This window comes from Chelon labrosus (assembly GCF_963514085.1).
Source record: "Chelon labrosus genome assembly, chromosome: 23".
NCBI lineage: Eukaryota > Metazoa > Chordata > Actinopteri > Mugiliformes > Mugilidae > Chelon > Chelon labrosus.
Window position 1 is genome coordinate 12,283,836 of NC_140356.1, and position 25,436 is coordinate 12,309,271.

The 25,436-nt window shown below is 40.0% G+C and overlaps 2 protein-coding genes across 3 annotated transcripts in view; both read right to left on the bottom strand.

Annotated features, from left to right (window-relative positions):
* Window positions 1-452: 452 nt before the first annotated feature.
* Window positions 453-14,654, bottom strand: cpsf6 (cleavage and polyadenylation specific factor 6). Of its 2 annotated transcripts, XM_084573077.1 has the most exons (11): window positions 14,552-14,654; window positions 12,974-13,183; window positions 12,770-12,873; window positions 12,529-12,674; window positions 12,150-12,323; window positions 11,129-11,236; window positions 9,989-10,484; window positions 9,754-9,869; window positions 9,505-9,658; window positions 9,192-9,385; window positions 453-3,146 (listed from the first exon to the last, which is right to left on the bottom strand). In XM_084573077.1, the coding sequence occupies exons 1-10, from the start codon at window positions 14,609-14,611 to the stop codon at window positions 9,199-9,201; spliced, it is 1,755 nt and encodes a 584-aa protein (XP_084429203.1). In that variant the 5' UTR covers window positions 14,612-14,654; the 3' UTR covers window positions 453-3,146; window positions 9,192-9,198. The 2 variants fall into 2 exon arrangements, with proteins under 2 accessions (XP_084429203.1, XP_084429204.1); XM_084573078.1 differs by lacking the exon at window positions 11,129-11,236.
* Window positions 14,655-17,556: 2,902 nt separating this feature from the next.
* Window positions 17,557-25,436, bottom strand: part of cacna2d4a (calcium channel, voltage-dependent, alpha 2/delta subunit 4a) — a 77,320-nt gene continuing 69,440 nt past the window's right edge. Inside the window, exons 31-40 of the mRNA XM_084573241.1 lie at window positions 25,232-25,294; window positions 23,273-23,343; window positions 22,362-22,437; window positions 22,210-22,262; window positions 21,474-21,529; window positions 21,099-21,119; window positions 19,756-19,876; window positions 18,939-19,066; window positions 18,040-18,110; window positions 17,557-17,930 (exon numbers count right to left, since the gene is read on the bottom strand). Coding sequence (XP_084429367.1) covers window positions 17,838-17,930; window positions 18,040-18,110; window positions 18,939-19,066; window positions 19,756-19,876; window positions 21,099-21,119; window positions 21,474-21,529; window positions 22,210-22,262; window positions 22,362-22,437; window positions 23,273-23,343; window positions 25,232-25,294 — 753 coding nt within the window. The 3' untranslated portion in view covers window positions 17,557-17,837. The remainder of the gene's footprint in view (window positions 17,931-18,039; window positions 18,111-18,938; window positions 19,067-19,755; window positions 19,877-21,098; window positions 21,120-21,473; window positions 21,530-22,209; window positions 22,263-22,361; window positions 22,438-23,272; window positions 23,344-25,231; window positions 25,295-25,436) is intronic.

Here is a 25,436-nt window from a genome sequence, read left to right on the forward strand (position 1 = left end):
TTTGATTTAAAAAAAAAAAAAAAAAAAAGAGAGATTATACTGAGAAAACTACAGCTCAACTATAATAGACGTATCTCCTGTTACAACAGTGTGATGCGTTAATATCGCTCCTTTAAAATTCCTGAAAACAATACATACAGTGACCCACACTCAGATGATAGTCACCTTTAGGTAAGCCATTGTACCCAAGTTCTCAATTCTTGACAAATTGAGTTTAAGCCTTTTTTAATATATGTTCCGTCACTTGTGGACTAACATAAACGTACAATTAAAGTATAATTTCTAAAGAAATGGCATCTGTCTTCCCTGACGACTAACTGAGCAGTCATACACAAAAGAAAACAAAACCACAAAATAAAACTTACTTTAAAAATGTTTTATTCTTTTAATCCAATGACAGTTTTCAGCTTTTTCATCTAACAAGAAAATATTACTTGCAATCCCATGGGAGGGGAAAAAGACAGAATACGCCTCAATCTGCAAGTTACAATGCAAGAATTTAATAAAATAATGTCCCTAAAATGCTACTTTTTTTTAAAAAAAATGTATCCCTGAGAAGACAGTGTTCACCTGGATCGCTGTGCTAACAGTTCACAATAAAGTTTTCTTTGTGATATGCTCATTTTGGGGTACGTCAAGTTTCAAAACATTTTTAGGAAGCCTTCCAGAGGATTAAAAAGTAGCTGAGCATCTGGTAATGACTAACAAACAGACCCATTATATTACAGAACGCAATTCAAATACTGAAAACACATTAAATGAGATACCTTCATATTACTTGGTAAGGTCAAGTTTCTCACTTGGTGCAGCAGTCAATCCGACTTCCTGTGTCTTCGCCTGCTGTGAATGAAGACCTGAAAACACTTACCTTTAGTGCTGTGGAGAGAAGCTAGCACAAAGCAAGTGAGGTCTGACTAATTTTAACCAGAGGATGGTATTCTGACTCTTTATAAACTGTAAAGCACCGTGGCCTGACAGGAGTAACAGCACAGAGGAGTAAATCTACTGAAGCATGATTTTTACACGGTCCATTTAGCCAAAAAATAATTAAAATTCACAGTTTAAACTTCACATTTTAAGGATTTGTTCGAGAGACCTGGCATAACCCCCTTCTGTTTAAAAGGTCACATTTTCTACAGCTTTGAAATATCAAAAACCAAATTTACAAATTTACTGTTTTACAGAGTTTACATGTTTTTTTTTGTTTTGTTTTTTTACGGAGGCAAAGGGATTAACATTCATGGATATAAAACACTATTTTTTATATTTGACAAATATACATTTCAAAAGCATCATGAGGCCTTTAAAGACGTTTGATGCGGTTACAAATCGAAGTCCCGTAGACTTTATATCCACCAAATACTTTCAGAAATTCAATATTTCAAGTGACGGCCACCGATTTGAATTGACATGATTAACAAAAAAGAAATCATCTTGACAAGGAAACCAGGGACCTCCAGTAAAACAGAAAAGGACTTTGATTTAAATGAAATGTTACTGTGGTTGAAGTAAACAAGCAGCGGTCTGCAGTTAATCTGCTTTTTGTTAAAAGTGCTTAATTTCCAAACAGACATTCAGCAAAATGACACCCAATCAAACGCTGCTGTGGCGCTAAACCTCAACATACTTTGATAGAAATGTTCCATTTTTATTTATTCAAATTTAAAAAAAACTGATCCGGTCTAATGTCTCAAAGACATATTTCAGCTAAGCCTGATATTTGAAACATTTGGCCTGAAAAAATAAAAAACAAACAAACAAAAAAAACAATAAAACTTGGTCAGTGCTGCTGAGAAACCCATCGTCTTATATATGACAAACTTAGAATTGTGGAACAAGTTGACAATCACAGTCTGTCTGACAAACATGCAAGACATGAACATGATGGGTGGTGGAATTAAAGCTTTTTTTTCTTCCATTACTTGGTATATGATAATAAATGCTTAGAGTACATGTTCCCAATTCCACAAAGTTACAGATCAATTTGTCGTTTTGTTTTTTCGTGACAGAGGACAAAGCCTTCAAATTCGTAACAAATTGTGACACTTCATAAGGAACTACAACTTCCATTTGATTAAATGTCTGCTTGGATGAACACGAGTTATTCCATCTTAAATGATTTTCACAGTAACAAGACATGGCACAAAGACAATTTGGTCATGAACTGTTTCGGTGGCGATTATTCAGTGCGATTACACATGTACAAAACATTAGAAACCACTTGTGAACATCCCTTTTTTTAGATTTACGCCCTGTGGTCCAAAGATGCACAAGACTGCTGACATTTCAAGGTCAATATATATGATGTCCTCCTGTCCCATCAGTGCACAATGCAAAAGTTAACATCCATCCAATTTTTCTTACCTTGTAAAAGTTTATCCACTAAAGAGAAACAAACAAAACAAAGAAAAAAAGGACAACCGCCACTTGCTATAAAAGTGTCATCTAAAAGTAGGCAAATCCATTGTGAAAAACATTTTGAGTTCAAAATATACATTTAATATAAATGAACCAAACATGTAGAGGAATTCACCAAATGCAGCATTTACCTCAGTAAACATTTTTTATTACAACACCATCTAGATTTTAATCAAAAAGCCAAAGAGACATTTACAAATACCAACCATGAAAAGCATAAATGAGAGTAAGAGGGAAGGTAGGGGAGAACACATCAAACATGTTCCCTATAAAAACTGGTCTCTAAACTGAATGTACACAGTACAGCGTAAATAAAAAAAAAAACAAAAAAACAATAAGGATGTGATGTTTGCGTCTTCTATTTTGAGGATCGTGCAGGTCATTTTATTGTTTCTTTTGCAAAAAAAGCAACACACATACTTTTCTTTATGTCAAATAAAACGTCATAAAAATAAAAGAGCTGTTTGGAAAGTTTCTTTCATCTTTACATTACGATGAGTATAGATGTTTGGATAACATAGCCTCACACAGGTCAGGGGTCTTCCGTCCACTGCTCTTAGTCAGGCAGACAACAGACAGAGAAGGATGGGTGGAGAGGAGAGGAGAAATGGAGGGGGCGGAGGAAGAGACGGGTGGTCGCAATCCTGTCCGGTCATGCAGGGTGGGCAGGGAGTGGTGCACTGAAAGCGTTCCTCCTTTTCCTTCCATCCATCCTTGATCCTCGTTAGCTGAAAGGTGTCAAAACGAAGGGTGGAGTTTGGTTTCGAGCCAGCCCAAAAGTGAACACTCCCCCCGCTCACAATTAAACCTCTAAACTACACACAAAATGTGCACTAGGGCTGGGGGTCAATTCACCGTCACTTTGGGTTTTAAAGTTTTGATATATTTTGAACATTTCCTTCTGGCAAAGGGTGTATCGTTGGAGAAAATTCCCAAAAGAAGGCATACAAGAGGCAGCAATTGTTGGAAATGAACTTCTTAAGCACCCATTTAACCGTGAATCGTCCCCAACCCTAGCTCAGACACAGAAATGTCATGCAACTTTCAACAGGAAATGTCCGAGAAGCTAACCAGAAATCTATAAGTATGTACACACACACTACAACAGTATATAGAGGTTCAGTCGCGTATGCATGAACGCAATTTACTCGTCATGTGCATGTGATGTAAATGTACAGATGTTTGCAGGTTACACGTAGCTGTATCTGACATACATTAAAAATTGATATGCGTACTTGAAATGTAAATTTGTTTTTGGGGGGGGGGGGGGTTTCTGTTACAGAACTGTATACAATGGTTTGCAAATTCAGAGACATGTTGGAAAATAGCTATACTAGCAAACTAGTCCTGCACTTTGCAGTATTTGATTTGATTTGTGGGATTTCCATTAATTATGAAATCTACCCATGAAATCTAACGACATTACATGATGTACCTACAATAACATTATCCAACAGAGCCCATAACAAATCACATCTTAAATCAAGAAGATAACTTTTTTTCCTTCTCATATTTATTGGCTCTCTGAGGTCTATAATATATTTAATATCAATCCACAAGCTTTAATCCTGTTTTATCCTAATATCCATGCTAAAATGTTTGTTGTCAGCCTCTTCAAAAATGTGTTTTCTTATTAAAACCAATGGGTTATCATAGATTTTAGGTTTTATAACTAAACTGCCGTGATAAACGCTATAGGAACAACGCTTCATTTTCATACAAGTAAAATACACAGTGAGGACGAAAACAGCTGAAACAGATCTAAACACAAAGCTAACGAAGAGGAAGGCTCGGACACAAGTGATAACTTTTGACACCTGCCCAGTGGAGTGGTTTTGAAAACCACACCAAGATTTTTTTTACATGAAACAGAAAAACATTACGTGTAACTTAGTGCATCACTTTAGGGCCTAGCAAACATTATGTGAGAAAAAGACGCATGCACAGTGCAGGAAACTACTCATTTTAAAAAGGTAGCAGCAACGGGCAGTAACACTATCAACAATGGTCCACAGACCTGATTACATTCCTACTAGATTTAACAGAAATTATGTATTTTTCTGAGGAAATGATACAAATTCTGATACAGAAAGTCATTTCAAACTACCGAGCCTTGATAAAAAGTGGTTTTGGTTTGCATGGTGCCAAAAAGTCAAATGAGCACAATGATTTTACATGATGCAAAGACTCAAATTTATTCTGTACCTCATTGGGTTTCTACTATAGAAAGGGTGTGCTTTACAAAGTGTATGGCTGCAGACAAAAACAAGTTTAGAAAACCCTATTTTACACAGCAAATAAATTAAAACTCAGTGGTACTCCTTCTCACACTATTAATATAAATTACTGGCATAGCTGTAATTTTATCAGTGGTCAAATAACACTTCAAATATGAGACTAATCATTTGACATCTTGATGGAATATGTTCACTGCAGCGTAGAATATGTCACAGTAAACGTAATTCATCATGGAAATGACACAGATCCAAACCAGGGTCAAGCAGAAACTTCCTGTCCTCTGTCTTATCTACGCGCTACGCCCTACACTCTACAAGTCAGATATAACCACCATGACATCGTCATTTGGTTTGTGGACTTCCCGTTTTGATGCCTTTGACATTTTAGCTGTCACCAACTTGTTTATAGGAGACAGAAATGACCATATGTTGCAAAGATGGAGGAGCTGAGAGGCAGAACGGTGGAGTTTCTTTTAGATTTGCTAACTGACAGTGGATTCACCCTCTGGTCGCCATGTATACCCATGCAGGTTCAAGATACATTGGCTTTACCTTTCAGACCTGAAGGTTATCACGTACACATCTTCAGAATCAGAATCAGAATCAGAATAGACTTTATTGCCAAGCATGATCGTACATACAAGGAATTTGCTTTGGTGTTGTTACGCCTAAAATAAAATAAAATAAAATATAGAAACTATATTATAGAATAAATATAAATATAGAAACTTGCTCTTCATACAGTCTCTTCTTTCTTTTCTTTAAAAAGTACAGTTACTGAAATAGAAATCTAAATTATGGTGTTAAAGCTACGCTCTCTTACATATTTTACTTGCACCCTGTTGCCTAAATGCACATGACTGTTTATTATTAACCCGTAAATGAGTTACAGATTGACCCTGGTTTGGCAAGAACCAATAGCTTCTTTTTAAAAGGGGACCTTGGGGCTTTGATACCAAACACAAACACCTACAGACTGAAGAGATGGCATGAAAGTAGTTTCAGCCTGGTACAAAGACTACCCTCTCGCATGGCAATATGAACAAGTAAGACAGAGTTTAGCATATCTGGACACAACAAATAGCCACACAACCACTCATTTCTCCAGATTAACAATCTCTGATAGATTAGTTGCAAAGGCATGGAGTGATAGAAAATGGACATATTTGGACATGTACATTTTGCCCACTTCCTTTTGATCTTTATAGTGTAAGAAACACTTTTGTGAAAATGTACTCAAATGCATTTTACATCTATACATTACCAACGATCATTAGGCCTTGTGCCCACGGGGGACCTCCAAACTTATGTTTGAAAGATATGGTAGAGTAGGCTGCAGTCTCCACTGTTGCCACTTTTATTTGTTGGCATTATGAAATCCCACAAACGTTATATAAAAGAGTATAATAAAAATGTCTAGTTTTATTTAATACTATATATTCTTTTGTTAAGAGGTTCCCGGTGGACACAAAGTTTTACTTTGCAGGGAAAACTTGGAACAGATTGAATCAACTCGGCTAGCACCCACCGCTAAAAACAACTTTCACCAAAATACCTACTAAATTAACATGCTTTTGATTTCTGTTTTATCTGATTTCAAAGTTCAGCAACTCAGAACGTTTAACCACCCCAATTAATATTTTCCAGACACTTGACATGAAAAAAAAAAAGTTTATGTCCAGTGTAACACTGCTGCCGTTTGAGTTCAAACACATTAACATGTCTAGATTGAGCAACGGTCATTTAAAATGACAAGAAATATGAACTGGGGTACGGTGCAACTGTATAGAGATGCTGAAGTGTCCATGTAACCTATTAGACTCACATCTCATTCTTCTTTTGCAGTAAAAGTCATCAGAAGGACACAAAATCGTTCAAACACTATTTCAGCTGCAGCTAGAAGTAAGCATGCTGTTCAACACGCCAGTGACGCAATGGAAAAAGGCCATCTTCCTACACAGATTACAAAATAATTTGTGAAACCTCAACACTGGGAATAACAGACTAGCACCATCAAGTCTCATTAAATTAGCCAAGAAATCTTTAGCTCATATAATTTGAAAGCAACGCACCTTTTACAAACTGTACAGATATTAGTTATGTACAAGCCTGGCGACAAACAATTTCAAATGAATTCATCTACAACCCGTCCATAACATTGCAATAGTCGGCAAAACACATAATGCAACAGGGCAAAAGTTCAGATATTTACATGATCTCTTGCCCACTTGGGATTTTTAATCATTTTGAACTCAGCCTAAGCAATACAAAGTGTCGACCATGCATATCAAAAAATGTGAAAGTGGTGGGCTGATATCAAGAAGTGCAAACATTACATTTACTACACATCTTCAATAGTTTACAAGTGCTCACACATACAACTATGACTTTCTGAAAATGCAAAGCCCTGTAGGAGTAATGATGGGAGGTCTTTTTAGCAATATTTTTGTATTCTCTCGCAGTAACATTAGAATATTTCCCATGATCCACATAGAAAGCTAGGATCAAGAAAATACTTCTTTTTTTTTTCTATTATGTAGTAAAATGGATCTTGTTCGTGACCATGTCTGCAATCAATAGGACTCTACGAATAATGCAACGTACAGGAATCATAATTTGTGACATACTGCTTTTCCAAAGTGAGGTCACAGAGTTGATGCTGCAAAAGAAACGAGTAGTCGTCCCAAAGCGGATTCAAAACGTATGAAATGATGAGATTTGAACTGCAGGGAAGCAGGAATCTTTGTTGGCAGTACACTCTAAAAAGGTACCTCTATGATTCATAGGTCTAGGAACCATAGGGTGACCTTAAGGCAAGGAACTTTAGGGATATGCATAGGAAGTTCTTGCAATCACAAAATGAGGTTATGGAAACACTGTGGGTTAAAACAGTTACTTAAATACATAAATGCTGCTGATGTCCAAGCAGTAACCAAATTCACCCGTCACAGTGAGTGGCTATACTCTAGTAGAGATTGGCCTTTTTCAAAATGACTGCGAGTGAACACAAAAGTGACCTACAATAAAACTCCCCACAATGACATTTGGGTAACTGGGCAGAATAAGGTCATAAAAATTTTTATTTTTATTATTTTTTTCTTGATCCTAGCCTTCAATTTAGCCAACTGATTCTAACACGTTGACGTCACTCTTGCTAATAAAAAACTTGCACTGAACTTTGACGCCAACAAGTTCTGATTGTGAATACATTACAAATCATTTATATCAAAAGTCACTGATCAATCCCTTAACCTTTGCCTCAAATAATGACGTATGTGACATTAAGTGCATCACAACATTATATTGAAAGGACACAGGCATGAATATTATTCAGTTTTTTTCACTTCACCTCAAACATCTTAAGCCGAGGTGCAAAAGTGGGGCAATACTACACAATAAAAAAAACATTCAATTTGACACAAGTAAAATGTCAGGTGATGTTACTCACAATTAAATATGGCACAGTCACATTATAGAATTTGTTGTGTCCAAAAAAGATATTGACACTAAACGTTGACCATCTCTTAGCTGACATGACAATGATATACAATATATTCAACTAATAAACTAAAACGATAATATGTTTACAACATTACTATGAATGGAACATTTACAAAGTGAAGATTGGTGTACTACTGACAAGCTGAACAGTATTATTTTTTTCTGACCATATGACCATAAAATGAAGACTTTGTACTAAATACTGTAAAAAACTACCAATAAACGAAGGAGTGCTAAAAGCACTGGCACAGTCACAATAAGATGCAAACTGCATTTTTGATACCGAATCTCAAATTTCAAGACAGAAAATATGTTTAACCATTTGGTCCATGGGCCATAGCTGCTGGTAAAATCCAAAATTATGAGAAAAGCCACTTTTACAAGCTTTAGACAGATAATCTAGATTATCTGAATGTCCAGACAGGCTTTGTGTTACTTTCATTTAGTACTCGGGTGCAAAATACAGGCAATTCATGCATTCATTCATGTATATATACACATTTTAAATGAACTTTGTAATTTATCAGCATCAGTAGCCTGCAGACCAAAAAGTCAATTTCCAGTGACTGTCATTATTTTCTGATTTTGACAAAACTACAGCGCAGATACAACTCATACAAACCCCATCGTACTGAGCAACATAGTGAATACATTGTGAGTTACATACATTTTCTTAGACAATATACACAATACCAACTGTGATGACCAGTTACAAAATATGAGGGAAAGCTGACTTACCTTACACTTACCTGAAACCAAAGGACTGAGATTTAAAAGCTTTCTCTTTGCTTACCACCTCCAATAATTAGTTATTTGTTGATCTGACATCGACTTATCAGAAGAGGAAACTTTAAATCTTGGGTTTGAGAGCTAACATTAGCCATTTACAATTAAAAAGAGAGGTGGGGAGCAATCAGAGAAGACTTTTTAAATCTCAGCACCGCCGTTTTCTTCTTCTTCCAGGTTATGGAGTCTTGCTCAATCCAGTAAGACAAATATACGTATATATTGACAAAACACAAAAGTTGTACCCACCTCACATCTAGCGGTGTCGGTATTCCCTCTCCCTCTCTCTTTCCCGGTCTCGGTCCCGATCCCTCTCACGATGGCGGTCCCGTTCCCGACTGCGTTCTCGGTAATAGTCCTCATGCCTGTCACGACTACGGGACTTGTGTCGCCGGCTCTTTTCCCTAGAGCGGCTGTGGTCACGTTCCCTTGAACGTTCTCGCCTGAAGGAAACCAAGAAGCACGATTAATCTACTGTTTCTGTTTCGAATACAAAATCTTAAAGGTCTTTTTATTTCAGCTTATAAACAGATGTATTCAGTGCCGTATTTAAAGGCCTTACCTGGAGGCTGAGCCGTAGCTTTTTGACTCTATACCGTGCAGACAGTCTTGCAGAGAGCTGATGAGGACCTTACAGCGGTCATCTGCCGACACTTTGGACTGCTTGATCAGACTGATGGCTGTCACCAAAGTCTCTATAGCGCTGCCATAATCGGCTAAAGAAAGAGAACACCAAGTTGCATGAACTCAGATTTACCTTAAGGATCTTAATTTTTGTCCTGCATTTTAAATTTACCATTGTTTGCGTTACCTGCACTGGCGTCTGATACGGCCCTAGATATGGCGCTGGAGGAGATAGCTCTGTTCCTGTTCATGATCTCCTCAAACTCTGCCTCGCTCAGAGGAGTCCGTGATGCCTCCATCTCCCTTAAAAGTCACACCGCAGCATCGTAGGAACATATTATATTTCAGATGTATCAACACAACCAATGCAACTAAATAAAGATGCAGCCATGTACAAATCAGTGGCAACCAACTATTCTTACCGGCCTCCAGGGCCGTAGTCTCCTCTCTCATATGGTGGCGGCCGTCCGTATGGGTCGTTTGGTCCTGGGGGGCCTCGGCTGTCGTTGGGGGCCATGCTGTTGTTGCCAGGTGGGGGGAAGAAGGCGGGGTTCACATGAGGAGCAGGTGGTGGGCCACCTGGTGGGGGACCTGGCATGTGTGGAGGTGGAGCCAAAGCCATTGGGGGGCCAATGGGGCCTGGGGGACGAGGAGGGAAGGGTCCTGGGGGTGGTGGGCCCTGCTGAGGGGGTGGAGGACCAGGGGGAGGGCCGTAACCTGGAGGAGGGGGACCTGGGGGCAGGGGACCCATGGGTGGCTGGCCAAACTGACCAAAGAGAACAGGAGGAGGAGGTCTGTCGCCACGATTTGGGGGACCAGCCAGTGGAGGGGGGAGGCCCTGGCCTGGAGGTGGAGGCCCTGGAGGGCCAGGGGGACCAGGTGGACCAGGAGGGGGACGAGGAGGACCCTGCATTCCACCTAAATAAAAGAGCACAAGGGAGAAAAGAAGTACATACAAGGGTGCTGGTAAAATCCAAGTTCTTTTACATGAAAATGTAATTTGCAGATTTAAAAGATAAAACACATATTTGTTTGGCCGATTTATAAATCAAGCTCTAATTTAAATCTCTTGAGGCAGCCTGTATTTTCCATGTATTCCCCCACACATCGGCACCTTTAGGTACTGACTGTGACAGACACAGACAACGAGACACACAGATAAGAGGAAGCCTTTGCTGCAGGGGAGACCAAATGAAAAAGGACAACACAATGCTGAAAATTAAATCAGAAGGCAACAGAAACAGATGAGGAGACACACTTAGAGCAACTTGGTTCAAGCAGGCATTTTTTTTTTTAAACTAAGGACGTTGTGTTTTATCCAGTACTCCTTGTGGCCATAAGAGTATATGAAATACCATTTATACTGTAGTTGACAAATGGACTATTCCAAGACTGGTCAATTCACAAGAGACCAGTTAAGGAACAACAATATTTGTTGGAATCTGTCTGGAGTTTACAGATGAATTTGTCCGTCTTTGGGGAAGTAAACCTGACAGTTCCTGGATGGAACAGCTAATCCTCAAGATAAAAGGCATCCGATCAAATCAGTCGAGGTTTTTCACCTCTGCCACGCCAGCTCCCGTTCCTGCCCCCCGGCGGGAAGGGACTGAAATTCATATCCATCAGAGGGCCATCTTGGTGCCTAACCAGTTCTGGTCCCATCCCCGAGCCTGATGGGGAAGAAAGCAAACCAATCACAACTCTTCCCTTCATATACTTCTTCTGCCTGCTAACTGAAGGCCTGTCGCAGCCCAGCAACGTGGGGCATTAGCCACTAAGCGAAAGAACAGACGTGAAAAAAGGTGAGATGGAGGGCAACACATGGAAAAAGGAGAAAAGCTAGAGAGAGCTCCATCCTCTCCTACTGCTCGTTTAAGGCAGCCAATCCAGGATTTGTAAGGGGGTTGAAGCTTGCCAAGTAAAGCTTTGAGCAAACTGCTTGTCAAGGAAAGTTTTAGCGAGCAGAAAAACAGCAGCCTGGGAATATTCAGTTGTTCAAATGGAGATGAAGCGGGGCAAAGAAAAAACAGATGGAGAGGGAAACATGCAAAGACACAGCCCTGCAAGGAGAGATTTAAATGCTCTATACAAACGCACACAACTACAGACTAGCTTTGGTTTCATGCTTGTGTGAGTAGTAGCAACAACAAGTGGACTGTGCTAACAACACTGCCAGACAGAAGGCAGAATTAGTTATACTTCTTGAAAGCACTTGTCTGACTATGATGATAACTTCTATGTGTTGCACTGTTGTGTTGTTAATATGGATGAAATGTCTGGAAAAGACAACTACCACTGGCGGATAAAGTTCAAGTTCAGAGTATGACTGCTGCCAGCAATAAAATATGCATACGCATTAAAGACTACACATTATAACAAGCTAGCATTGCGATTAACAAGGTGTATGTTTTCCCAATCAATCCATCTATGAATATACCCTAAAAATGCAGCTACTATTTGTTAAATATCTGGCATGCTAGAGAACAAATTCTCCTTTCTCACTAGTTTCTGCACTGAACTGACAGGGACTTTCCCCCCATTCTCTTAGTGGCAACCACAACCAATACTTGTTACCAAACTAACCAGGGAAGTGCGGTGGCGGGCCTCCAGGTCCTACAGGACCGGGGAAGCGGTCTCCTCCGGGTCCAGGTGGTCCAGGGAACCTTCCTCTGCCTCGACCCATAGGGAAACCACCACGTGGGCCGGCACCAGGTGGGCCAGCTTTGCCTTCCCCGGACATTTGGCCCGACTGCGTGCCTGTGAAACCAATGACACAACAAAACCCACGTTCCCCCTTAATATGACATAAATGATTACAGTGGTGTACATACAGAAGCGAAGTTTATGTATGAATATAATCTATTGTGTCTAAGTCTTTAACATGATTTTACTGTAACCAGCACTGAACTCAGTGTTCTGGTTAAATTAACCCTCCATGCCAAACGTTCCATGTAATGCTTACTTTTGCGTGACTGCATCTCAAACTGGCTGAGAGACTGTTTATTGCATGGTGTGACGATGGGATTTTGACCATGGAGCTCTCTCTTTGACAATAGCTCCATTAACTTTCTGGATGATGCCTCTGAGCCAACACACACCAGAGCAAACCTGCGAGAACCGACAGAGGACACACACATTTAGATCTGTGTGGACAAATTTCACATTAGTGTTTTCATGTCGTGCACACATGATAAAGAACTCACCCTTTTGACTGGCCATTGGCTCTGTTTTCAAAGAACTTGATCTCCAGCACATCTGTGATGCCTATTGACCGAATGGCTTCTGTCAAGTCCTCATCTGTTGTCCACTGCAGATATGATAACAGCGTATGAGTACTGATGTGCATAAACATTTGTGCGTCTCAGTTTGAAACAGCAAAACACAATTTCAAGGACTCCGACACCCACCCATGTAAGGTTTCCTATGTACAAGGCAATCCTTTTCCCCGTGTAGGTGTACACCACGTTGGGTGGGGCACTCTTCCCTCCCTCTGTGCCACCAGGTGCAGGCAGTGCGTCCAGGTATTCGCGGTCTTCTGGAGCATCGCCATTGTTGGCTGATGGGGATATTACGTCATCGTACAGGTCGATCTGCTCATGAACCGGGTAATCAGCTTCCTATTTTAAGAAGACAAAAACAGTTCAGTCAAACACATAATGTGCAGTGAGCGGTTCAAAGACATCGATATTCTCTGCACGCGCTTGCAGACGTGAGATCTGAATCGTGTTTATTTGTGCAAGCGGCATGTGACAGCTTAATATTGACACAGCTGAACAGACAGAACTTTAATAATAAACTTAGCAGTACCTGACCAAAGAGTTAAAAGACTCACAAAACTGAGTACCCTGATTCAATGCAAGTGCAATCTAAATACACCTAGATTAAGTTACTTATTTTTTGTGCACTATCCTAAAATAAAGGCAAATATGCCTATGCAAGATAATTAAATACTTGCATAACTGGTTAGTGGAGACATAAGAGACACGGTGTAGAAGTATTTATAGTATTACATGGGTGGACTTAGGAACAAATAAAATATTCAGATAACCATTAACTAACTAAACTAGAATAGTCACAGCTTTGGCTCTAGTGATTTACAAAAATGTGGTAGTATTATTAAGTATTATTTAAAAATTGTTCACGAAAAACTTGCTGTTTCGATTTCCCTATCTCTTAAGCATAAGCAGCGGGATAAAACGTGACAAAAAACAACATAACACACGCTTTGTAAGTCGTGTCGTAAAAAGCTTGCAGGACGCCACGCATATATTTATATTTATATAACCCACAAAACCAGAAATAATTATTTGCGCGCACAACTTGTCCAAGACTGTCTTTTGAACACAAAGGGGGCGTGTGTAAAGTTAGAAAACATCGGTAAGGGAAGACGATGCTACAAGAAGCTAATAGTGGAGAATTAACTGTTAAAACATGAAGTAAACATTATTTCTAATACACACATTTGACGTTTCTAGACATTTCTAGACTTAACATATTTCAGTTGAATTCGGTTCAACTTAAAGTCTTCTTATATCAACAGAATAAACATCGTAGTTGAAAAGCTTCCGCTGCTGCTAAGCTAGCTAGCTAGCACACAGCTAGCTAATGAAAGTGTATTTGTTTGGTGTGTTAGCCCGCCACAGAAGGCCGTGCCGAGGCCTGGGGCTGCGCTACTCTATGAACTTGCTTTTGTCCTTTACTCACAGAAACAAACACAAATAGATATGTGCACAGCGCACATGCATTACCACGTTAAGAATGAGTTAAATTTCACCAGCAACACAAATGCAACACTGCGAAAAAATAAAATGATAGCCGAGGCTGCAGGCTTTGCAGCATGGTGAAAGGGGGCCTGTGTGCAAGAGGACCTCGTTTATCCGCCACAGAATGTAATTCACCAATAAAAAAAAACAACAGAAACTATTACACGGGTACACGCAAGAATGGTGGCATTGGTCGAAGTGTGCTGAATGCGCATTTAGTACCTGGTTGAATTCCTCCTCTACGTCGGCGTAGATGTCGATGTGATCCACACCGTCCGCCATTTTCCTCTGACCCGTAGCTCTCCAGTCCCCGCCTGGCGGTGCAGAGCTGCTGTAAAGCACAAACAATGAAGAGAGCGGGGGGGAACTGGCGCCCCTTTTGGCCGCCTTTAGTCACTGCAACCCCGGCTTCACTAAACCATAAAAACACACTGATGAACACAGGACATTGTAATTAGAGGACGGTCTGCAGTTTATCAACTGCAGGAAATATTATTATTATTAGTATTCTAATTATAAATCTTCTCCTAGTAGATTAATTTGTAGGGAGAGGATTTAATGCAATAATATAATCTACACACTCCGATACAGTAGGGGGCAATATACACCCTCAAAACTGCCCCCCCCCCCCCCCCCCATAAACACAAAGAAGAAAGAACATTGTTTTGCCAAGAAACGTGTTTTTGGAGTTGTGTATAAGTTACTTTAGGCTTAATCATATTTTCTTAGCTTGTAAGTTAAAAAAATTAATAATAAAACAAAACTTATATTTATTTAGCAGTTTCTTATCATTTTGAGTTTACATATTTCTCTCTTTTTTTCTTTTTCTTTTCTTCTGCACTATAATTACTTGGAAGGCCTTGAGAAAGCTGTGCTCGACATTTCTCAAGTTTTCAGTTGAGTCATTTGTTATTTATATTCTCCTGCAGTCTTATAACTAAATAAAACATTGCTGGTACAGTGCTGACGTTCCTAATTTTAAATGAAGGAGTCACACTGTATCTGGTAACAAGTGTTCACTTAAAATCTTTACAGAATAATATTAAATTCAATTCAATTCAATTCAAAGCACTTTATTTGTCCCCAAGGGGCAATTTAAAAAGGCGCATTGTAGTAGCTTATTCAAACAAGGGACAAGAGACACAGTCAACAACAAAAGCAGCACGCATACTGTACAATCAACCAGCACATATTCCACAGGCACACTGCACAATCATACACTGCATACCACATATCGTCATTCATCGCATAGTAGTGGTTCTAAAAAGTTCTAAGAGTTCTTAAAGTGCTTCCTTAGTGCTTCAATTAAAACAAGGTGCATAAGAGGCAGTTAAAATCATATGTTCATGAGTCTGTTGTCATTCAAAAGCTGGACAGCCCTCGGGATGAAGGTTGCCTTCCTCCTCTGTGTCCGGCAAGGCGGACAGCGGAGTCTGCGTCCTGAGGGGAGCCTCTCGAACTCAGAAAACAGGATGTGAGAGGGGTCCTGCATAATCCTGCGTGCTGCCTTTACGATCTGTTGGTCACATAGGGCAGTGAGAGTTCGGACGGGCTGCTCAATGATTTTTGAGCAGACCTTAACCACACTCAACAGGCGGTTTCTGTTTTGCAGGGTAATGGAGTGGAACCAGCTAGTGAAAGAGAAGGTTATTACATTTTCAATAAAAGCATAGTAGAATGTGGTGAGAATGTCTTTGTTAATCCCAAATGACTTCAGCTTCCTGAGTAGATATTGTCTCTGATGGCACTTTTTAAGGATTTCCTCTGTGTTAGAGGAGAACCTTAGCAGGTTGTCAAAGGCTGTTCCCATGACGTTCTTTTGTCCAGTGTTACTATTAGTCATCAAAATATCCCCCAAATTAAATCAGGAAGATTGCAACTACCAATTATTTTATGCATATCATTTATAATATTATTTTATGGAAAAATTGAGGGTGTTAGCAGTCAAAATTCCCTTACATATTTTCCTGTATTAAACCGTTATTGTTAGTATCTTTATTTATGCACAAATAGACTAGAACAAAAGACAACTGACAGCTAATGGAGTACAAAAACCGTGTGGACAGTTTATTTTAATTGGTACAAACCATGGCTTCAGTCAATGCGGTCAGAGGAATGTACAAACAAAAATGGGACGGAATAATTAAATTACTTTCATATCCAAACCAAGACAGGACACACAGCTATGATTCACACCCACACACGACATGTATCTGAGCCAGTTGCATAAACAGGCAAAATCCCAGGCAAGTTTGTCATCACAGTTACCTGAACTTAAAGACATGCTTTGAAAGGTAATTAAAAAATACACACAGAGGCGAAAATGCAATGAAATGATGAGCAAAAATATAAAACACGCAAGCAAGTGCATACAAAAATAGGCCAGATTTACACCATTAATCTACACTGAGATCAGGACATTTTTGCAAAAATGAATATATTACCAAATTTCTTCACTGTTTCTATTAGCGACTGCTTGAATTGTCTTTTGTTTCAGTCACAAAATTAAAAAAAAATATATACTGTTTCCAGCAAGATTCAAGAAGCAGATTCAATAACGAAAACATAATTGAACATTTACGATTTCGTGAAAATGTAAAAAAAAAATGACCTACACCGTTTGTAGCCCCTGTGGAAATCTATAGCGCAGTTCTTGTCATGCCCAGCATAATAAACAGACAAATGTAAAGATACACAGAAATTTGCAGTTGATGACGACAAAAAGGCAGACAGACATTTTTTTTGGGATGAAAAAAAAAAAAGATCCGGTTTAAAAGATATGTTTAATTTGATTACATATTCATAATATATACAGTACTGTATACAGTAGATGTTAAATTCATCTATATAGCCCATTGTGACTTATTCCGAGGCACTGAGCCATCATCTTATCCACTGTCGATTATCCATCATATTGCAGACAGCCATGGAAAACTTTTCACCAGCACCACGTACAGCTGTTGTCGACCTGACAGCGGCCACTAGTCAGCAATTAAAAAAAAGCACTGCGGATGATAAAGCCTCGGATGTGTTTGTGTGTACTGGAAGTGTGCATGCTTGCAGCGGCATATATAATATGCATGTGTGTCTGCAATACTCAGCTTAGGGGGATATGGCAAATGAGAAACATGTTTTCTTTCCACTGCTCTGACCGTGTGATGCCTTCATAACTCATAATGCCCTTTTATCTATGCACGTCAGAGCTACCACCTCGTCTCTTTTCATTCTGAGATGCAAAGTCGTGCATGAGAAAATACCTAATGGAAAAGTATCCATGGCAACAACAGGCCACTGACTTGGTTTTTCCTTTTTTTGCTGTTTTCAGTTCAGATGTGACAAATGCTCATAAAACACATCAAAAGGTCCTTTGGGAGAAGTCTGGAGCCATCGTGAGCAAAATGTCTTTAAAAAGTCCACTCAAGTGTTCAAACAGAGCTCTCGATTTCTTTTTAAATCTCCAACCTCCGGGTTTACATTAGAAAGGGCGAAACAGCAAAGTTGTCCATCATCAGGAAACAAGTGCAGCCACGGTGAGACAGATGAACAAGAGAGGGGCTGAGAGAGATATAAAAGAAGCCCCTCCACAGTCGTTGGCATTCTCCTGCAGGGACAAAAAATAAATTATTTCTCCATTATGATTTAAATAATTGAATGAAGGTATTCTTTTTTTTTTTAATGGGTGTCATGGAGTAGAGCATTGAGAAGCTGACCTGTGGGTGGTAAGCGTGGCAAGACTCGGGGCGTCTGCGAATCTTCTGGGACCTCATCCGGTCACACTTCACTGATGCGTTATGTGCAGCAGGGTCAAGGAGCAACAACACCCTCATTCAAATATTAATAGAAAAGTATTACGTATAAGTAAGTATAACTTCCTCACAGTTCCTGTAATTGTTGGAGAAAGAACCTTCTTTTTTGTGTGTCTGAATTACAGGAACTGAGAACAGTCTTAGTTTTTAGCACTGAGTGGTCAACCAGTAAAAATAAAAACATATATGACAATAATAAAACACAACATCTAAATATGTGAAAAGGCTTCACTGGACCTCTGTACAATATTAAATGTTGCACAGAACTACGTGACATTACCATACCATCCACAAACTGTCACATCATTTCAGTGTTTCTACTGGAGGTGCAAATGCAAATGGAAAATTAGCCCTCGAAGGCATGTTGTTCTCCAGGGAGCATTCCAGTGGGAAGTTACCTTCAGAAAAGTCCCCTGTGCTGCTTGGTCCTTGAAGCGCCTCTTGCTGCAAATTTAGCAACAGGGACTGCAGCGCTGGAGGAATCCATTTGGGACAAAAAGGTCAGCAAACAGTTGATGTCTCGAGGCAATGATTACACTGAATCTTTAAAGCTGCATATGGTAAGGTACAGGTTGTGTTCTGTATCCTTTTTTCTTTTAAAGTGTGCTACTAACATGCCAGTGAGTCATGCACTGAAATCTAAAATGTGTGCTCATGCTCAAGAGCTCCAAGTGCATAATGTCTAATTTAATGTCGGGCGCCGCTGCAATTACATTAAAATTAGAACACTCCAAGAAGATCTAATTAAGTGTTACAGCGGGATAATTTCTCACGATGAACCCACTTGCTCCGTGAACATAAACATAAAAGGATATATTTGACTTCCTTCGCCTCCATGGTGATGGGTGAGGAGTGTCTGGAGCAGTCGCAGTCTGCCTGCACCACCAGCATCAACAGGTTGCTCTCTGGTATCTGCTGCACTACAAACATCCTGGCATGAACAAGAATAAAATAAAAAGATTCACAAAAACAGAATGTGAACCGCTCATGTAATGTACGACATTTTCCAGTAGGGGGCAGCCATCCGATGCAGACACAACGTAATTTGCATAATTAATGTTATTTTAATGAACAGAATAAAAAATAATAATTACAGACATTTATTTAATTGTTGCATGAAAAACTAATAGTGTATAATGTATTTACTTAACTGCATTAAATAAACAGTGTTACATCCTCATGTCTGTGTTGTTATATCTCTTCTGTCCTCATGAGGGTGATCACGCCCTTCTGTGATGCTTTCCTCTCCTCACCCCCCTCCCCTTCATTTGCCTCCTGCTGCCTGTCCATCATTGTTTCTGTCACTCACTCTTCCCACTCTATCTTTTTTCATTTACCTGTCTTAATACTTTCTCTCAGTTTTCAAGTCCCTCACTCTCAATATGCATCTCAGTCTTGCCAGAACCCTGCACATCCTGCTCTAATTCAGTTTCTTCCCACTTATTTCCCCCCTCTTCATGCTACTCTTGTATAAATACACACTGCTCTCAATATGCAGAGCGGAGCAAAGCCGTAGAAAATGGATTTTGGGAGGACAATTTAATATGACCGGTCTAGGGCTTAGAGAGGACTGCACTGCTGTTTGTGTGCGCATAAGCGTGCATGAGTGTGTGCGCTTACTTCTGGCATCGTCCACACTTAATAATGCTGTTGGTCTCTTTGACTGACGGCTCATAAACGAAGCTGGGGTACTCGGTGTCACACGGCTGCAGGATGTCCCCTTTTTTCTTGTGAACCGAGGCTATTAGGGAGATAGACAAGGGTCATGTCTTGACGCTGGGAATATAAATGAGTTTGTGTGAAAGTGTGCGGCACTCTGCTGGTGACTGACAGGCTGAGAGTCTGTGACAGAGAATGAGGGCTAATGTCTAAATGCTTCACACTTCACTTATTGCTGTTTCTACCACAGCCAGAGGCACTTAGATTTGCTGTGTTGGTGACGATACAATATTATTGCAATTATTGCAATATGCTGAGTAATCCGGTAAAAGATTGAGTAATATAAAGTGATTTATTGTTTTTATTTGTTACTATGCAAATATTAAGTTCAAGTTTCACACTTTTATCATATTTATCGCTGATTGTCAGGAAGACATGTCAGCGCCCTCTAGATTAAGAAAGCAACTGAGTTAATTATTCATTCTCCGGAGTACCCGGAGAGAACCCACGCAGACACAGGGAGAACATGCAAACTCCCACCACACCACTGTGCCACTCAATTCATATTTGTAGTTTGTGAAATAAAATAAAATAATACTTCGCTGCCCCTTCTGTGTGCAGCAAACATTTTCAATAATGGTAAGGAGAGAAATAATGGCTTGTCAAAAACACACATACATGTCAGGTTGTGACAATAGATTGTGTAAAAGAAGTGTAGCCAATGTGGTGGTCATTGAACCAGCATTCTTCCTAATGACCAGCTGGAGGTGACTCCTCTGTCTGCAAAAATAACTTCAAGAGAACTTTGTAAGAAAATTAACCCAATCCCTTTGGGATTTATTACCTCGGTAAACCTAATATATGTGTGAGCAGAACCAAGTTCAAGCTCATTTTGAGAGGAAAACAGATGGTCCTCAACCCTCACTCCACCCCAGCTCCTCCTTTTCGTCTAATAAACCAAGAATAGTGATGGCCAAAATCCCAAAGTCAAGGCTTCACATTGGCTGCTCACGAACCAGAAGGCGACGTCACGGCGGCTGCATGCACTTCTTTTACACAGTCTACAGTTCTGCACCATGTTTTTGATTAGATAAGTCCGGATTTAAATATGCATGGGTCTGGCTTTGAAGGCTATCCCAGTTGTGTCTGTTTCCACTGAAAGATACTTATTTAATCAGACGCACTTATAGATATTTAGTGTGCTTTACACTATAAACACTAGACCACACACAAAATTAAATGAAAGAGATGAAGTCTATCAGAACTCTGGTCTCCTTCAAAAACAACGCAAGACAGATACTCACAACTGGTGTATGACGGCTTGGCTGAATGAAGGGATGGCAGCGATGATACGGAGGGGGTGATTGACAGGTGTAGTAATGAGGAGGGCGAACGTGTGAATGATGGACAGGCAGACGTAGATGAGAGGTGAGAAGATCAGACGACACCATGCTGTTATTACCCCATGACCTCCAGACTAATGATTAATTAACAATTTAAACATACATGTATGACATATGGCCGCACAGAGGGACACGATGAAGATGAAATGGTCATTTTGTGCAAAAAAGTACTACTGCCAACACTAAAAGAATGGAGATGCACAATAAACGGTAAGTGCATTGCAAATGATGAGGGGCTGGGACGATCATCAGCATTTTCTTTCGACGAGATCTCACCGTCAGCGAAATGCTCTCCGTGCCAGAAGCCACAGAAATTAAACTCCAGGAGAAACCTTAGGTGGCCGAGAGAAGAGGAAAGTGGACAGAGAGTGGGAGTCAATTAGGCGGCCATCATTACAGACCAAAGCAGATTGCAAGCAGATTGCATGCGGCTCTGAAAAACTGGGCCAGGACCCAAAGTTGTGTCATGGGAATAATAAAATGGGTCCTCAAGTTATTCAGCAGTAATTGGTAGCTCTGGTAGCAGCTTTTTTTCCGACTTAACTAGATAACCTGTCTGTTATTTTTTTTAACAAAGCTACTGGATGTGTCAAGTGATTTCATATTTAACGAGTCACTACTGTAAAGCAGATTTTCTAAATACAAAAGCACCCCACTCAGAGTTGATAAATCTGAACGATGCTTGAGCCTTAAATGAGAAGAGAAGAAGACTATGATGGTCTTAAACATGATTGCATTGTCAGCAGCCTGTTATCCATCTGGCTCCTATTATTGCACACATTTGGTTAACACCTTGCCTTTTGTATGTTTAATCCATTAAAGAATCATTAAAAAATATTATTAGATTCATTTATGTATTTTACCCTATACAGTGTGGTCAGAACTGAAACTTTCTATCGCTTTTGCAGAACTAAACAGAAAAATCGCTACCGCAAGCCTGAAGAAAAATACAATTTTATATCAGACACACACACACAAAAAACTGCCAATGGTTGCCCCTAGCAACACTTACAGTAGGAAGTTGGAGAGGAACCACTTGAGGGTCGAAGCCAAACCATAGAACGGCTGGGGAGATAAGACGGATAGATTATATTCATTGCAGAATAAATTGATGGGATGATTGTGGGAATGCTGGCGGGCTCACACAGAGCTCACTGTACATACACTGAGAAGTGGCCGGGCGCTGTTGACCGAGTGCGAGCTCATCTTACACATGGCCTGGTAGTCGAACAAGGATACCCTGGAGGAACACAAACAAACGCACAAAAAGCACATGGTGTTGCTCTTCTGACGGTATTGATTCCTTGACCACCTCCGGATGACCACAAACAGTGTAACCTTCAAAGAAACCCTGGTTCCTATTTTAACTTAGATTAGAAACTTGAGAGAAGAGGCATCACAGCGTCGACACACGGCGGCTGGATGCATCTTTGAATATTTGGTCTTTGTGCTAATCGCAGATGCATACACATACATACAAAGTGCACGCATACACTGAAGTTCATGCATGCTCAAAGCCCGTTACGTAACGTCCTGTGTCAAATGAAGCATGACGAAATCTTTTAGCCGTTTATAAATAGCACATCACTCATGAGATTTCAAACATTAAAGACGGGCAAAAACTAAGAGGGGGGAAAAAAATCCGGAGCAGTTATAAAAGACTCAAAGGGAAGATGAAAAGAACGAATATCACAAACGCCATGATGGGCGAATGAATGAGCATGTGGAGAGCACAGTGAAGGACAGATAATATCATTTTTGGCTTAAATTTGAATTTCATATTCAACTAATTGAGTGTAAGAACCTAAAACAAAGCAGGCAACATTTACAAGCAGACCCCCTGATTAAGATAATACACTGGTGTCTGTGGCACAGCATGGGGGAGGTGACACGATTCAGATGCCAGATGCAAATGGTGCTCTGAGTCTGAAACATAAAATGTCACTTCAGAGATGCAGAGCGAGAACACCGCAGGCCCTTGTCAAGGCTCCGTAACCTCCGGTCCGTTCAGACACACAGGAAAACAGAAACTATCCTGTCACCTAGTCAATAAGGCAATGACATCCAGACATTACCTTTTGAACATGCCCATTCTGATCAGCGTGGTCATGACTGATCCATCGATCTCGCCAAAGAACCTCCCCGCCTATCCGGAGGGAGAGAGGAAACACTGCGTCAGGCGATCATCGAGGCTGAAGATATCAAACTCATGTCAAGATAATGTCAAAGAGGAAATATCAGCGCTCTTCTGTGATGTTCATCATCACCACTTTCACCACAGTGTGAACTGCACGATCAATTATTCATCCATGTCATGTTGTGGGTTGGTTTTATGTGTGTTGTCACGTATGGTTTTGTTAAAGTGCCTCCTTTAAACGCATGGGAGGTGGGCCACTATAAATGGGAATTATTGTTCTTCAGCTTCGAGCTGAGAAGATGGATGCTGCCTTCGTAGACCCTAGCGCTGTAGCTGACAAGTACCTCCCCAGAAATGTAACTACCTTAACTTAGCCTAACTTTAAATGAGCCTTAACTCTCATCTAAAAGACAAAGTCAATAGGCTAGTTTTATCAGTATATGAGAATATGGAGCGTGTTTCAATGGATACAGAGAAAAAACAAAGCTACACGCTCTGCTCGCAATTGGATAGTCCTAAATTCAACCAGAGCAACGACTTATGAGATGGATAAATTCCTTAAAAGCAGTTAACTATTTCACTGTCAGCATCTTTTACCGATGGGATAACTGAATCTTGCTTCTCCTGTGACAGGAGTTCCTCATCTGTCCATCACCACATAGAGGCCGACGAAACTATTTGATTTGCCGGGAAGATCTTTGTTTGGCAAAATGAAATCCGACATGTAGTCATAACAGGCAGGAATAATAGACAAAAAGGGCAATGACCAATAGAAATGACTGACACAGGTGATCGATATATGCTGCAAACGCATTGTTCCCCAGTCGTGTTTTGCGTTGTTGTCATTGAGTTTGGTTCCTACCATCAAATCAATACGCTGGATTCATGTGATGTCGGCAGTATTTTCTTTTTCAAATAAATAGGGAGTGGTGACGATAAGAAGAACGACTGTACTAGACTGAGAGCCAAAAGAGAAGTGGGTGTATTTGAATTGTTGTAACGTAGCTGGCTCTGTCCATACACTACCAATATGTTAATGTTTTGCTTGTTTTTGACTCAGAGACATAGTATATTTCACAATATCTTGAACTATTCCTTTCATATAATGAAATCTTAAGCACACATCATCAAAGATCTTAACTAAAACGTTTAATCAGTCGTCCAACAGTTACATCTGTTGAGAATATACACTTGTTTATGAATAAAATGACAGCTTTGATCACACAGTAAATATCTTTTAGGGTGGTTTAGTGCTGCTTCCAGCTCCAGAACTTAATGAGGACGATTAAAAAACAAAATAAGACAAGAGTGCCAGCAAACGAGTGCAAATTGCTCATCTGTTTTGTTGTGTTGCACCATCGTCAGCTGGGAACTGTTGTCCCGCTTTACTCTATGTGTTCTTGTTTCACGTACACAGTAGTGATTCACAACCACTGACTCATTTTACTGCTTACATTTACTGACAGGGTATTTTAAAATCTTCTTCTTTTTTTATTGTTTTATGACGGCCAACAAGGGATGGGACTCCATCTAAACAACAAACAGCTAATAACCTAATGTGTAAGGAAGTGGAAAATGCCAGAATAGGATTTATTGGGTTTTGAGTCTTCGTGATTATCCGCTCTACCGGTTAAGAGTTGTTCACACAATGAGCGCGAGGAACAGCTGAAGGATCACAATGAAATTCTCACCGACTGCGAGATGAATAGTATCAGTGGATTTCTAAATAACAGGCACATAATGGTTTAGACCTCTTGTTCTGAGTGCGTTTCTTTGCTTGTAATGAATACTGACAGGTGGAAGAGCTCTCAAATAATCAAGTCAAAGATTAAAAAGCACTCCAGGGCTCTATTCTGTCTATGTGTGTGTGTGTGTGTGTATTTGTGCGTGAACTCACATTTTTGCGCTGTTTAGAAATTAGGACAAAGCCATTATTGTCAATCACGTAGCACTCGAGATCCTGATACGAGAGAAACAGACAGAGAGCTTACGTAAGGATGAGATTTGTGTCAGACACCAGCGTCAAAGGCAACACAGATAGTAACCCATGAATTTAAACCCATAAAAATTGTGAAGTGACTCGAAATTACAGCGACACAAGT